Source organism: Phyllobates terribilis, unplaced genomic scaffold, assembly GCF_046119375.1.
Source record: "Phyllobates terribilis strain yellow unplaced genomic scaffold, ASM4611937v1 Scaffold_4__5_contigs__length_816908805, whole genome shotgun sequence".
NCBI classification, from domain to species: Eukaryota; Metazoa; Chordata; class Amphibia; order Anura; family Dendrobatidae; genus Phyllobates; species Phyllobates terribilis.
The window spans coordinates 377,739,110-377,753,965 of record NW_027362764.1 but is presented as its reverse complement, the minus strand read 5'-3'; the positions used below and the strand labels follow the sequence as shown (position 1 = coordinate 377,753,965).

Sequence of the window (14,856 nt, the reverse complement as noted above, 5' to 3'; positions counted from 1 at the left end):
GATAGATAAAGCTCATTCTGATAAAGTCTTACCTGATTTTTAGACACAGACAATGTTCATAGTAACAACATCTTGAGAACTGTTTACTCACATTGTCTAAAAGTTCAACTCTCAAATAGTGCTATGTTTATTGTTTGTTATTGTAAATCATGAAAATTTGTTTAACCTTTGTCTACAGTTTATTTATGTGACTCCTGAGAGCTTTTGAATTGTGTGGGTTTATTGACCACATTGTCCGATGATAGTCTGTATCTTTCATTCATCTTTTGCAGAAGGCCAGCCAATGGAGGTTAAAGATGAACTAGACTTACTAGTGTAGATTCACAATATATAAGGCCAGAGAAATATTACTGAGTCAGAAGCCTTGTACCTGCACTGATTTGTAGTGTTGTATGTAATACCTGCATAAGTGGGACACCCATGCAGTGTTGTGATTTGTCCAGGGGTTCTCTGTCTTGGTGGTTGCTTCTCTGATATTCCAGACGGATGATGTCTAAAAGCTCTGTTACGGATCCGGCTGGTGGAACCTCTGTGCTTCGGTGCAAGGAGGGACCAGGCTGACAAGCAGGCCAACAGGCACAGGGACCTGAGGGCTGAGGAAAGTGTTAGCACACAAAACAACAACCTTGCACAGGCACCTCCATTTTGGAAGAGGTGCCTTAAATAGGGGAAGTCCTCCGGCCATTGGCCGGGGACTCTTTAGGACGGCGCGCGCGGCCCCTTTAAGAGGGAGGGAGCGCGCCCTAAGCACAGTGCCCGGACTTCCCCTACTTAAGGCACCTCCTCCAAAATGGAGGAAACTGTGCAAGGTTGTTGTTTTTGTGTGCTAACACTTTCCTCAGCCCTCAGGTCCCTGTGCCTGTCAGCCTGCCTGTCAGCCGAGTCCGCCAGCCTGTCTGTCAGAAGTGCCCACCAGCCAGTCTATCAGCCGTGCCCACCAGCCAGTCTATCAGACGTGCCCACCAGCCAGTCTATCAGCCGTGCCCGCCAGCCAGTCTATCAGCCGTGCCCGCCAGCCAGTCTTACCAGCCGTGGCCACCTGCTTGCCTAACCGGAGCATCTGTCTGGCTAGCTGCCGTACCCGCCTGCTAGCCTACCCGGAACACCTGTCTGGCTATCTGCCGTGGTCACCTGCTTGCCTTCCTGGAGCATCTGTCTGGCTATTCGCCGTACCCGCCTGCTTGCCTACCCGGAGCACCTGTCAGGCTGTCTGCCGTACCTGGCTGGTTATCTACCCGGATCACCCGCCAGCCTTCCTGCCGTGTTCATCCATGTACCGGTCAGCTCCTGTCATCCGACCCGTGGGAGTCACCTGCTCTCACACAAGGTCGGTCTCAGAGTGGCACCTGGTTCACCTGCCCGGTCCCTCCTTGGTTCACGGAGTCTACTAAGCCGCCGTGTGACCTGAGTCGGTACGAGTAGGCACTTAGTTATGCCCCTCTGGTCCCTCCTTGCACCGAAGCACAGAGGTTCCACCACCCGGATCCGTAACAGTTTGCACAGGCCATTGAATCCGGTGGCTCCCAGGCGCCTTCGCTCTCTGACCTGTACCAGGAGGTCTCTCGTCAGAGATCCCAACAAGAAACTATCTTGTCCTATCTGCGGACAGTCAACTCCCGCCTGGACACGCTGTCCTACCCGACTGTGTCCATCTCTAGCCGAGCGGCACCTGCCACGGCTACACCTCAACCCAGTGGCGCTGTGACACCCGGCTTTGGGCCCCGGCTTTCTGCGCCTTCACGTTTCGATAGTGACCCTGTCCTATGTCGGGGCTTCATAAATCAGTGCACGCTGCAATTTGAGCTCCTGGCACACCAGTTCGTCTCGGACCGGGCCAAGGTGGCATTCATCATGTCTCACCTCACCGGAGAGGCGTTGGCATGGCTTAACCCTGTGGGAGAGAGGGGATCCTCTGGTGTCCGATCTCCAGTCCTTCCTCGCGACTTTCCGTAAGGTGTTCGATGAACCTGGACGAAAATCCTCCACTGCCTCCTCACTTCTTTGACTCCGTCAAGGGACTCTCTCTGTGGGACGCTATGCCGTGTGTTTCCGCACTCTCGCATCTGAACTGGCTTGGAATAATGAGGCACTGGTGTCCACCTTTTGGGAGGGCCTTTCCGGACGGATCAAGGACGAGCTAGCCGGTTGTGACATACCTTCCACTCTGGACGACCTGGTGTCATTAGCTACCCGGAGCACCTGTCTGGCTGTCTGCCGTACCTGCCTGCTTATCTACTCGGATCACCTGCCAGCCTTCCTGCCGTGCTCATCCGCTGTACCGGTCAGCTCCTGTCATCTGACCCGTGGGGGTCACCTGCTCTCACACAAGGTCGGTCCCAGAGTGGCACCTGGTTCACCCGCCCGGTCCCTCCTTGGTTCACGGAGTCGACTAAGCCGCCATGTGACCTGGGTCGGTCCGAGTAGGCACTTAGTTATGCCCCTCTGGTCCCTCCTTGCACCGAAGCACAGAGGTTCCACCACCCAGATCCATAACAAACTCCTAGGTGATAAAGTGAGTATATGTACTTAACCTTTGTATGTTAACATATACAAAAGTGTACGTAATAGCATAATATCACACTATTCCTTTAATTGTGTATTTTATCTTTTAAATCAACTATTATAAATAAAATTGTGTTATATCGCAAGGGGTTGCCTTCTTTAACCCCTTACTTACCGGGGACGTATTAGTACGCATATCTGCGTACCGCCGGTTCAGTGAGGGCTCCGGCGCTGAGCCCTCACTGAACCGAGCACATGTCAGCTGATTCTTACAGCTGACATGTGCCCGCAACAGCCGCGGGTGGAATCGCGATCCACCCGCGGCTGTTAACCAGTTAAATGCTGCTGTCAATCTCCGACAGCAGCATTTAACGCGCGCTTCCGGGTAGCGCGTCATAAGCCCCGCCCACCGGCGACCCCGTCACGTGATCGCGGGTCGCCGATGGGCGTGCATGACAACCCAGGGTCTGCAGCAGACGCCTGTGGTTGTCATGATCTTGTCGCTATGAGCGCCACCTAGTGGTCGGCGCTCATAGCACAGGACCATTTCTGCTGCATGCAGGGGATCTGCTGGTCCCCTGTATGTAGCAGAGGCGATCGGACAGTTGCTGCTTCTAGTCTCCTATGGAGACTATAGAAGCATGCAAAAAGTAAAAAAAAAAAGTTTTTAAAAATATAAAAAAAAAATAAAAAAATATAAAAGTTTAAATCACCCCCCTTTCGCCCCATTCAAAATAAAATATATAAAAAAAAACCCCACATACACATATTTGGTATCGCCGCGTTCAGAATCGCCCGATCTATCAAAATAAAAAAAGAATTATTCTGATCGGTAAACGGCGTAGCGAGAAAAAAATTCTAAACGCCAGAATTACGTTTTTTGGTCGCCGCAAAATTGCAATAAAATGCAATAACGGGCGATCAAAACATCGGATCTACCCCAAATGTTATCAATAAAAACGTCAGCCTGGCACGCAAAAAATAAGCCATCAACCAGCCCCAGATCACGAAAAATGGAGACGCTACGGGTCTTAGAAAATGGCGCTATTTTTTTATTTTTTTTTTTACCAAATTTTGGAATTTTTTTTCACCACTTAAATATAAAAGAACCTATACATGTTTGGTGTCTATGAACTCGTAATGACCTGTAGAATAAGAAGGGCAGGTCAGTTTTAGCATTCAGTGAACATGGTAAAAAAAATAAATAAAAAACAACTGGGGTATTGCACTTTTTTTGCAATTTTACCGCACTTGGAATTTTTTTCCTGTTTTCCCGTACAGGATATGATAAAACTAGTAATGGCGTTGAAAAGTACAACTCGTCCCGCAAAAAATAAGCCCTCACATGGCCATATTGACCAAAAAATAAAAACGCTATGGCTCTGGGAACAAGGGGAGCAAAAACGAAAATGCAAAAACGAAAAATGCTCCGGGGCTTAAGGGGTTAAAGCCGTATCTGAACCTAAGTGTTAAAAACTTGGCAAAACAACACTATAAAATATAAAATTACTCATTTTATGAGAATTACAGCAAATAGATGAAGCAAGCCAGTTGCAAACTTGCTTATTTTCATGGTGTCTAACTATGGTAATTAAAACAATCTGAGAACTTTAGAATGCCCCTTTAATTACAAAGGCTTATTGTTTAGCACAACTCAGCAACCCCTTATCTATATAAGGCCACTTAAAGCAGATCAGTCACCAGATTTTACAAAGCAATCTATGTATACTATTAAATTGGTCTCTTACTTTGTAAATCCATGTCAGAATGGTTGTATAATTTGAAAGTTTAAACTCAATCTTCACTCAACTAGCCAGACTGACAGGTCCACATTGTTGCTCCACCCAGCTACTGCTGAAATCTCACATTGTTTAGTACAATCTGAAGCTGCCAGTCAGGTATGGATGGGCAGAGATTGAAAATACTTACCGTATATTCCGGCGTATAAGACGACCTGGTGTATAAGACGACCCCCCTACTTTCCTGTTAAAATATAGAGTTTAGGATATATTCACCGTATAAGACTACCCCTTTTCCAACGCATACCAAACACCGGTAAAAATTAAAAAAAAACAGATTTGAATTTAACATGGTCCTTTTTTAATTTAAATTCTTATGACATGCAGGTATATAGCAGGAAAACTGTCACTCATAAACATATTAAAATAGGGGGGACCCCACGTCATTTTTTGGGGGGGTCCCCCATTCTAATAGCTAGTAAAGGCTAGGTATTCAGCTGGGGGCTGATATTAGTAGCCTGGGAAGCTCCGTGGGTATTACCCCCTTCCCAGACTTCAAACATCTGCCCCAGCCGTCTGCTTAACCTCCGCTAGAGACTATAATGATGGTGGATCCCACGCCAATTTTCTTTTTAAAAAATCCTTTATTTTAACACTAAATGACAATTGAGGGGTTAATAAAGATGCAGTCCCTAAATTATTATTAATTTTGTAATTAATTTTTCCCAAAAATGTTGACGTGGGCTTCGCCATATTTTTGTGTCCAGCCAGGTACAGCAGGCAGGAACGGGCTGCCCCCAACCACCAGCTGCCTATTTGTACCTGGCCGGACACAACAATATAGGGAAGCCCTTTTTTTTTTAATTATTTCATGAAATAATTAAAAAAAAAAGACGTGGGGCTTCGCCCTATTTTTGTGTCCAGCCAGGTACAACTAGGCAGCTGGGGGCTGGAATCTGCAGCGCAGGGAGGCCCAAGCTTTCTGGGCCCCCCCCGCTGCAAATTGCAGTCCGCAGCCGCCCCGGAAAATGGCGCGTTCATAGAAGCGCCATCTTCTGGCGCTGTACCCAACTCATCCAGGGCCCTGGTGCGGTGGCTCACTGGGTAATAAAGGGGTTAGGGCCAGCTTGGCATTATCAGCTGGCCCTAAGCCCGAAATTCATGGGGTCACGCCAATATTAGACATGACCGCCATGAATTTCTAGTAAAGTAATTAAAAAAAACACAACACGCAGAATAAAGTCCTTTAATTGAAATAAAGACACAATTTTTTAATGTTCTAAATTAAACCATACTTACCATCACGCCCATTCCAGCTGAAGCCAACGATCTCCTGCAATAAAAGTAAAATAATAAAGCAACCTCATCCTTACCTTTCCATGGTTCCCAGGACCGGTCCAGCTCTGCTACATTCACATGACAGGCTGCACCGCAGCAGAACGCTGCCGTTCAGCTTGCCATGCGGCAGACACTGAGAAGCGCAGGCATGCTTGTGCTCCTCAGTGTCTGACTGTGACGGCATCCAGATGAGCCGAGATCATGTCCAATGAACTCGGCTCACCTCATGCACGTCACTGACAGCGTGGGAAAATTCTCCTGCTCCCCGCATGCGCAGTAGAAGTTTCCCACGCTGTCAGTGACGGACGTCCAGGAGGTGAGCTGAGTTCATTGTCGGCTCATCTGGATGCCGTCACAGCGAGACACTGAGGAGCGCAAGCAAGCCTGCGCTTCTCAGTGTCTGCGGGATGACAGGCTGGATGGCAGCGTTCTGCTGCGGTCCAGCCTGTCATCTCGATGTAGCAGAGCTGAAGCTGTCCTGGGAACCATGGAGAGGTAAGGATGAGGTTGCTTTATTATTTTTCTTTTATTGCAGGAGATCGTTGGCTTCAGCTGGAATGGGCGTGACGGTAAGTATGGTTTAATTTAGAACAATAAAGAATTGTGTCTTTATTTCAATTAAAGGACTTTATTCTGGGTGTTTGTGTTTTTTTTAACTTTGACTATGGGGTTAGTAATGGGGGTGTCTTATAGACGCCTCTCCATTACTAACCTGGGCTTGATGTCAGCTGGCATTATAAGCTGACATCAACCCCAACCCTATTACCCCCTGCCACCGCACCAGGGCAGCGTGGAAGAGCGAGGCTAAGTGCCAGAATTGGCGCATCCTATGGATGCGCCATTTCTGGGGCGGCTGACGGCTGGTGTTTCTAGCCTGGGAGGGGGCCAATATTCATGGCTCCCTTCCTGGGCTATTAATATCAGCCCCCAGCTGTCTGCCTAGCCTTTGCTAGCTATTAAATTAGGGGGGACCCCACGTCATTTTTTTTGGGGGGTCCCCCATTTTAATAGCTAGTAAAGACTAGGTATTCAGCTGGGGGCTGATATTAGTAGCCTGGGAAGCTCCGTGGGTATTACCCCCTTCCCAGGCTTCAAACATCTGCCCCAGCTGTCTGCTTAACCTCCGCTAGAGCCTAAAATTAAGGGGAACCCCACGCCAATTTTTTTAATAATAAATCCTTTATTTTAATACTAAATGACAAGTACAGTAACCAACACTATCACTGTACTTCATATATATGTGACTGACATGTTTCTATCTATCTAATCTATGTGTGAAGCTCTATTCTGTCTGTTATAAATTGTCGGGTACAGATGCTGAATTGCCGGCCGGCTTTTTTAAAGAGACAGTGCATGAAAACACTATTATTTGTTTTAATAAATCCTTTACACTAAATGACAAGTACAGTAAGCAACACTGTCACTGTACTTCATATATATGTGACTGACATGTTTCTATCTATCTAATCTATGTGTGAAGCTCTATTCTTTCTATTCTAAATTGTCGGGTGCCGGCTTATGCCGCTGCTGAATTGCCGGCTTTTCATATATTGTCACAGAAGCGATGCGAACTTCCCTGCTCCGGACACAGCGCAGCGCTTCTGTGACAAGTGAAAGCTGTCGGCACAGAAGCCCTGCGCTGTGTCCAGAGCTGGGAATACGCAGCGATGTGTCAGTTTCAGCACAGAAGCGCTGACTGTCTGGACCTACCGCCGCCGTATTTTAACTCCCTCCACCTTATATTAACTCCGACATGGCAGGGATACGGCCACGGCAGCTTATTAACACCCCCAGAGTATCCCCCCATGTCAATTTCTGAAAGTTTAAAAGCATTACCGGCGTATAAGACGACCCCAGACTAGACAGAAGATTTTTCAGTCTTCAAAAGTCGTCTTATACGCCGGAATATACGGTACTTTTACTTTTGAGTTTTCTCACTATTTAGCTGGTCTCAAGAAAATAAATATTTTAACACCTTCACGACATGAACCGTACATGTCCGACGCAAGTCTGAAACGCGTGTATGGAGCGGGCATAGTGACCCGCAGGTGATGACTGTGTGTTACAGCCAGGACCTGCCTCTAACAATCGCAGGTGGAGCGGAGCCCAGCGGAGCATCCGTTATGTGATGGTGGGTCACCAATGGGTTGCTATGACAGCAGGAGTTCTGATGAATACTTTCGTGCATATCATTACGGAGCTCCCTTGAAACCCCGCCTAAAGAAGACCATGATTTTTACTATATACAGCAATGCTGTGGTATTGCTGTATATAGCACAAGCGATTAGATGATCGCAGCTTCAAGTCCAGTAAGTAGACTAACAAATATTGTGAAAAGTTAAAAAATGTTTTTAAAAAATATGAAAAAAAACAAAGCATAAAAGATCAAATCAGCCCCTTTTTTACCCCCATTAAAAATAAAGCTAAAAAAATAAAAAAATAAACAATTTGTGGTATCATTGCATTCAGAAAAGTCTGATTTATCAAAACATAAAAATAATTAACCCGATTGGTAAACACTGTAAACGAAAAAAATTCCCGAACCCCAAGATTATGTTTTTTTTTTGGTCTCTGCAATATCACAACAAATGCTATAACAAGAGATCAAAATATTACACCTATCCCAAAATGGTATCAATATTGGGGGTATTGATCGCCCTGCAAAAAAATAAGCAGCCACACAGCTCCATCGACCAAAAAATGAAAACATTTTTCAAAACTTCTGATTTTTTTTCCACCACTAAAATAATAAAAAAAACTGGACATTTGGTATTGCTGTAATCATACTGATGAGCAAAATTATATGGCAAGTTCATTCTTACCGCAAAATGTAAAAACAGTTCCCAAAAAACAATGTCAGGCTGTGTGCCCACGATGCGTTTCCGCAGGGGCAATTCCGCCGCAGAAATGCTTAAAAAACGCTTGGTAGAAGGTCTGCCATGTTCCCCAATGATAATCCACATGTGCTGTGCACATGCAGCGGAAATGTCAGATGCGGATTATCATTGCGGAAAAAAAAGCAGCACTACCAATTATTTTGCGTAAGCGCAACGTTTTCGCCGCCATTGACTTGCATTGAATCGCTCAATATCCGCATGACTACATGTGCACATGCGGATATTAGGCGATTCAATGTGCGGATGGTACCCGGGTCTGGAGAAGAGGAGACTCATCCAGACCCGGCTACCATAGTACCTGTAAAAAAAAAGATTTTAAAATAAAAAAAAAACATTATACTCACCTTCCGATGTCACTCGGTCTCCACAGTGATGCGTACTGGCTCCCCGGCAGCTCGCAATGGTCTAAAAGGACCTTCCATGACATCATTTAGTCATGTGACAGGACACGCGACTGCTGACATCGGCGGTCGCGTGACCTGTCACATGACTAAATGACGTCATGGAAGGTCTTTTTAGACCACCATGAGCCGCCCAACACACCGGACGCCCCGGATAAGGAGACCGGGGGCCATCGGAAGGTGAGTATAATGTTTATTTTTTACCATTCTTTTTAACTATTAACTTGGTCACACTATATAAATCCATGTCGGTTGCATGGATTTCCAAGTGATGCTAAATGGATTTTCAAGTGATGCTAAATGTTTCCAAGTGATGCTAAAAGAGCTTGACAACCCGCATGCGAAATCGCATATGAAAAACGCGGGACATACGTTTGTCCCTGGAAGAAAAACGCATGTACAATCCGCATGTACAATCTGCATGCGTTTTTTCTGCCAGGGGAGATGCAGAAACGCTCAGGAAAAATCCGGAGCATTTGTGCATCGTGGGCACATAGCCTCAGAATTGCATATTTTTCACAATTTCCCCCCACTTGAAAATGTTTCATTGTTTTCCAATACACTATGTGGTAAAATGTATGGCGTCATTCGCAAGAACAACTCATCAAGTAAAAAACAAGCCCACATATGTTTGTGTGGACAGAAAAATAAAAAAGTTATGGCTGCAGTTAAAGTTATGGAAAAAACAAAAAACACAAAAACGGAAATTGCTTGCATCGTGAATGGGTTAATATTAGATTTGTAGAGCCATATTGACATGGATTTTCAAAGTAAGCATGCCAGCCTTATCAAGTGTAAGAGATTGTATATGGAATCTGATGACAGATCTACTTACATGGCTCCCATTTTACTATTAAAGAGGGTTTCCAAAAGGGGGTAACCCTTGTACGGCATGCATGTTCCTCAATATGATATCCTGTATGGAAAGGTGTTGTACAGCTGATACAATCCATTTAAAGCTTTAAATGATATACAAATCACATTACAACACATTCATGAGTGCAGAACAGGCTATTCTGAAGAATGCATCATATATGTCTGGATTTGTTTGCATTTTTTTGCTAAAATGATAGAATTTGGTACATACTCACAGGGCAATACATCTTTATATCGGTTTTTATCCATATTTTGACCAGTCTTTGCACAAATAATAGCAAGGCCTGGTTTCTTCCGATATAATTGCTGTAAAACATAATTGATAATAAAATTAAATGCTGTTTGTATGTAATGGAGACATGTTCTAACAGTCACAGGTAAAATATGCACGGTCCACACATAAAATGTAGATGGGCTTAACTCCAGTGTTTTAAGCTACACATGGAAATAAGGGCATCAGACACAAATTGATTTCCTGTCACTGTAACACATAGGCAGTGCTGATCTGTGGCCCATGCTATTGGTAGGGAGGTCCAGCAAATCAGGTTCCAAAAGTGCTTGTAAACAATCACAAAGCTAGAAAGTGAGCAATGCATTGCCGTGGTGCAGTGTTGGGGTCTACAGCTTGGGCACCTTTAAACCAATATTTCATATAGTTATGGTCTCAAGTTGCAATAATTTCAAGTTAAAATTGTCAAAATCGTAGAAATTATTTTTTTAGGACACCAATGTAGTCAACCAAAAATAAAAGGCCTTCTTAAAATGAGTTCTATATATCTGCAATCCTCTGGCATTCTGCACTTCTGATTAAGTTGTGAAAGAACAGTTATACTGAGATAAATCTAATAACCTCAGGTTATCTTTAACCTTGTGGCACTTAATATTGTATAAGTATTAAGATATCAGGAAGGGGGCAAACAGGTTTTCACACCACTGTATATTTAAAGGGAATCTGTCGGAAGGTTTTTTCTAAGTAATCTGAGTGCAGCATGATGTAGGGGAAAGACCCTGATTTCAGTGATGCGTCACTTAAAAGTCTGTGTGATGTTGTTTCAATAAAATCAGTCTTTTGTCAGCAGGAGATTATCACTACAGGACTAGATGTCTCGTGCCTCCTAGAAAAGGGAATCTGTCAGCAGGTTTCTGCTAAGAAATCTTAGGACACCATGATGTAGGGGCTGAGACTCAGATTTCAAAACTCTGATTTTATCACAACTGCTGCCCCCCCCCACCACTTATTATAAGCTTCTTGTCAATATACAGTGTACACATAAAGAGGCCAATCAGCAGTGTGTGTGTGTGAGAGGGGTTATACAGAGCTCAGCATTCCGAGCACTGCTAGATCTGCAAAAGAGAAAACTGACTGTATCAAAATGAGGGCATGCAGACCAGTAAGTGACACATCGCTGGAATCAGGGTTGCAGCCCCTATATAATGCAGCTCTCAGATTACATGGCAAAAACCTGCTGACAGATTCCCTTTAAATGTAACTTTATAAACAACAGCTGAACTCCCCTGATTCTGTTGGACTATCACTGACATTGTATGGCTTTAAGTCATGAACTGTAGAGATCACGAGCTAGAATGGTGTCCATGACTAAAAAGACTAATGCTCAAAACACATTGGCATCCATTCATCAAAGTAATTACGCTAGAATTCTGGCATAAATCTCTTTCAAAATTGTCAACATTTTTGTGCAATGTAAAGTTTTTGCGACTTTTGGCATATTTACACCAGTGTTGGCTAGCTCGGCCAAAATGGTAGGGGCTGGATCAGTAGAACAGTGCAATGGGACACAGCGATGCTGCCATCTAATTCATAGTGAGCTGCAGCGTGCCCTACGCCACAAAGGACTTGAGTAAAATTTGTGATGAAGCAAATGTTGAAAAAGCAGTGAACTGTTACACGTTATTGTGACTTCACAAATTCCACTCACATGTGGTTGTACATTGTACATAAATAACTGTAATAATTGTAATAACTGTAACTGTAATAACTAACTGTAATAACTGTAATAACTTAATAATTGTACATTGTACATTAATAACGTTACAGAAGTTTGTGCAGCATTTACATTGAAAGCGAGAATAATTTCCCTGGCATGTCAAGGAGAAACGAATGCATTCATAAAAAAAAAGAAAATCATTCAATTTTACATTAACAATAAAAATAAAATTGACCTCAAACTGAATGAGAACTATTCCAGTCTCGAGGCCTTTAGTAAGTTGCTCCATTGATCCCTGCAACGTGTCGCAGTACTCTGTGGGAAGTATAGCTGGTGGAAAACACTGAAAGTCTGTATCATCTCCTGATTTCAGCTCTCCAAAAGGCTTTACAACTAAAAAATAAACCAAATTATTTATTTTCAATCATTTTAACATGACATTTAAACCTTTGATGCAGCAACTACTACCAAAGATAAGTATATATGTCACGTCTGCTTTGATTTCAGGTGACATCACCTTTAATGTAATGAAGTAGGAAAATGCAAGCTGCAACATCATAAATAATACCATCACACTGCACGCTCTGAGCCCTCCTTGTATTTTCACATTTATATAGCGCCTTAAATTCCACAGCGCTTTACAGACATCATGCAGAGGTAGAGGGACAGTTAAAGATAGTCCATCACCCCTAAAATGCATTTTAAATGGGCTACACAGTATTGTAGGGGATTTAGCCCCTATAACTACCTTACTAGCACTGTACTTGTCACTGGTATGGTGTCTGAGAAAATAACTTTTAATTCATATGCAAATGAGGAGGCTATGGTGCACCCTTGACATGGCCAAGAGTTTGGTGCTCCCTTACGAATTCTAATTTGTATATTGGGGATCTTCCTCCGCTTCCGATTGACAGTGCTCACTTCCCAGAGTGAGCACTATCTGAATGCTGCGGGGCATGTGCTGCCACAGTGGAATCTTCTATCTGCCTCTTTTCTTCAAAAGCCACTTTTCACACTTCCGGGTGTATTAGTGTAGTGAGCGACATCAGAAGAAAGGAGACAAGAAGGAGAACACACACAGCAGTAACAGGTATAGTGCTAGTACGGTTGCTATAGAGGCTTCTACAACACCATATATAGCCCATTTAAAATGTATTTTGGGGGTGACAGACTCCCTTTAAGCATACATTGGCAACTATTGTAACTAGACGAAAATCAAGGCAAAACAGGCCAAAACTAATTTGAATAAAGGGGGGGTATACAATTGTATGTCGAACAAACAGAGAATACATATCCAATAAAATTTAACTTTTAATAGGTATCTTTAAAAGTATACTTAATAGTCCAAACAGGATAGAACATCAACATTAGTGTTGAGCCACCCCCGTAGTGTTCGGGTTCGGTTCGGTTCGTCGAACACCGGGATGTTCGAGGAACTGTTCGTCGAACTGTTCGTCGAACACCTTAGAACACCGTCGAACACCGTTAAAACCAATGGCAGGCAAACAAAAACACATAGAAACACATAGAAAACACCTGCAAAGGTGTCCAAAAGCTGACAAACTGCTCAGAAGACACTCTCTTTAAAAAAGTGGGCCAGCAAATTCAGCAGCGGCATACACCGGTACCCGACAATTTAGACAAGAAGGAATAGAGCATCACACATAGATTAGATAGATAGAAACATGTCAGTCACACATATAAGAAGCACAGTGACAGTGTTGGTTACTGCACTTGTCATTTAGTGTAAAGGATTTATTTAAAAAAATATTAGTGTTTTCATGCACCGTCTCTTTAAAAAAGCCGGCCGGCAATTCAGCATCTGTACCCGACAATTTAGAACAGAAAGAATAGAGCTTCACACATAGATTAGATAGATAGAAACATGTCAGTCACATATATAATAAGTACAGTGATAGTGTTGCTTACTGTACTTGTCATTTAGTGTAAAGGATTTATTTAAAAAAATAATAGTGTTTTCATGCACTGTCTCTTTAAAAAAGCCGGCCGGCAATTCAGCAGCGGTACCCGACAATTTATAACAGAAAGATAGAGCATCACACATAGATTAGATAGATAGAAACATGTCAGTCACATATATATGAAGTACAGTGATAGTGTTGGTTACTGTACTTGTCATTTAGTATTAAAATAAAGGATTTATTATTAAAAAAATTGGCGTGGGGTTCCCCTTAATTTTAGGCTCTAGCGGAGGTTAAGCAGACGGCTGGGGCAGATGTTTGAAGCCTGGGAAGGGGGTAATACCCACGGAGCTTCCCAGGCTACTAATATCAGCCCCCAGCTGAATACATAGCCTTTACTAGCTATTAAAATGGGGGACCCCCCCAAAAAAATGACGTGGGGTCCCCCCTAATTTAATAGCTAGCAAAGGCTAGGCAGACAGCTGGGGGCTGATATTAATAGCCCAGGAAGGGAGCCATGAATATTGGCCCCCTCCCAGGCTAGAAACACCAGCCGTCAGCCGCCCCAGAAATGGCGCATTCATAGGATGCGCCAATTCTGGCACTTAGCCTCGCTCTTCCACGCTGCCCTGGTGCGGTGGCAGGGGGTAATAGGGTTGGGGTTGATGTCAGCTTATAATGCCAGCTGACATCAAGCCCAGGTTAGTAATGGAGAGGCGTCTATAAGACACCCCCATTACTAACCCCATAGTCAAAGTTAAAAAAAACACAAACACCCAGAATAAAGTCCTTTAATTGAAATAAAGACACAATCCTTTATTGTTCTAAATTAAACCATACTTACCATCACGCCCATTCCAGCTGAAGCCAACGATCTCCTGCAGTAAAAGAAAAATAATAAAGCAACCTCATCCTTACCTTTCCATGGTTCCCACGACAGCTTCAGCTCTGCTACATCGAGATGACAGGCTGGACCGCAGCAGAACGCCGCCATCCAGCCTGTCATCCCGCAGACACTGAGAAGCGCAGGCTTGCTTGCGCTGCTCAGCGTCTCTCTGTGACGACATCCAGATGAGCCGAGTTCATGTCCAATGAACTCGGCTCACCTCATGCACGTCACTGACAGCGTGGGAAAATTCTCACGCTGAAGCGCTGATTGCAGGAGAATTTTCCCACGCTGTCAGTGACGTGCAGGAGGTGAGCTGAGTTCATTGGACATGAGCTCACCTCATGCA

At 44.0% G+C, this 14,856-nt stretch overlaps 1 protein-coding gene across 2 annotated transcripts in view; it reads right to left on the bottom strand.

Annotated features, from left to right (window-relative positions):
* Positions 1-14,856, bottom strand: part of PTPN3 (protein tyrosine phosphatase non-receptor type 3) — a 383,873-nt gene that overhangs the window by 45,034 nt on the left and 323,983 nt on the right. For both annotated transcript variants that reach the window (XM_073678476.1, XM_073678477.1), the window contains 2 exons: positions 11,935-12,092; positions 9,969-10,059 (listed from right to left, as the gene is read on the bottom strand). In XM_073678476.1, coding sequence (XP_073534577.1) covers positions 9,969-10,059; positions 11,935-12,092 — 249 coding nt within the window. The remainder of the gene's footprint in view (positions 1-9,968; positions 10,060-11,934; positions 12,093-14,856) is intronic.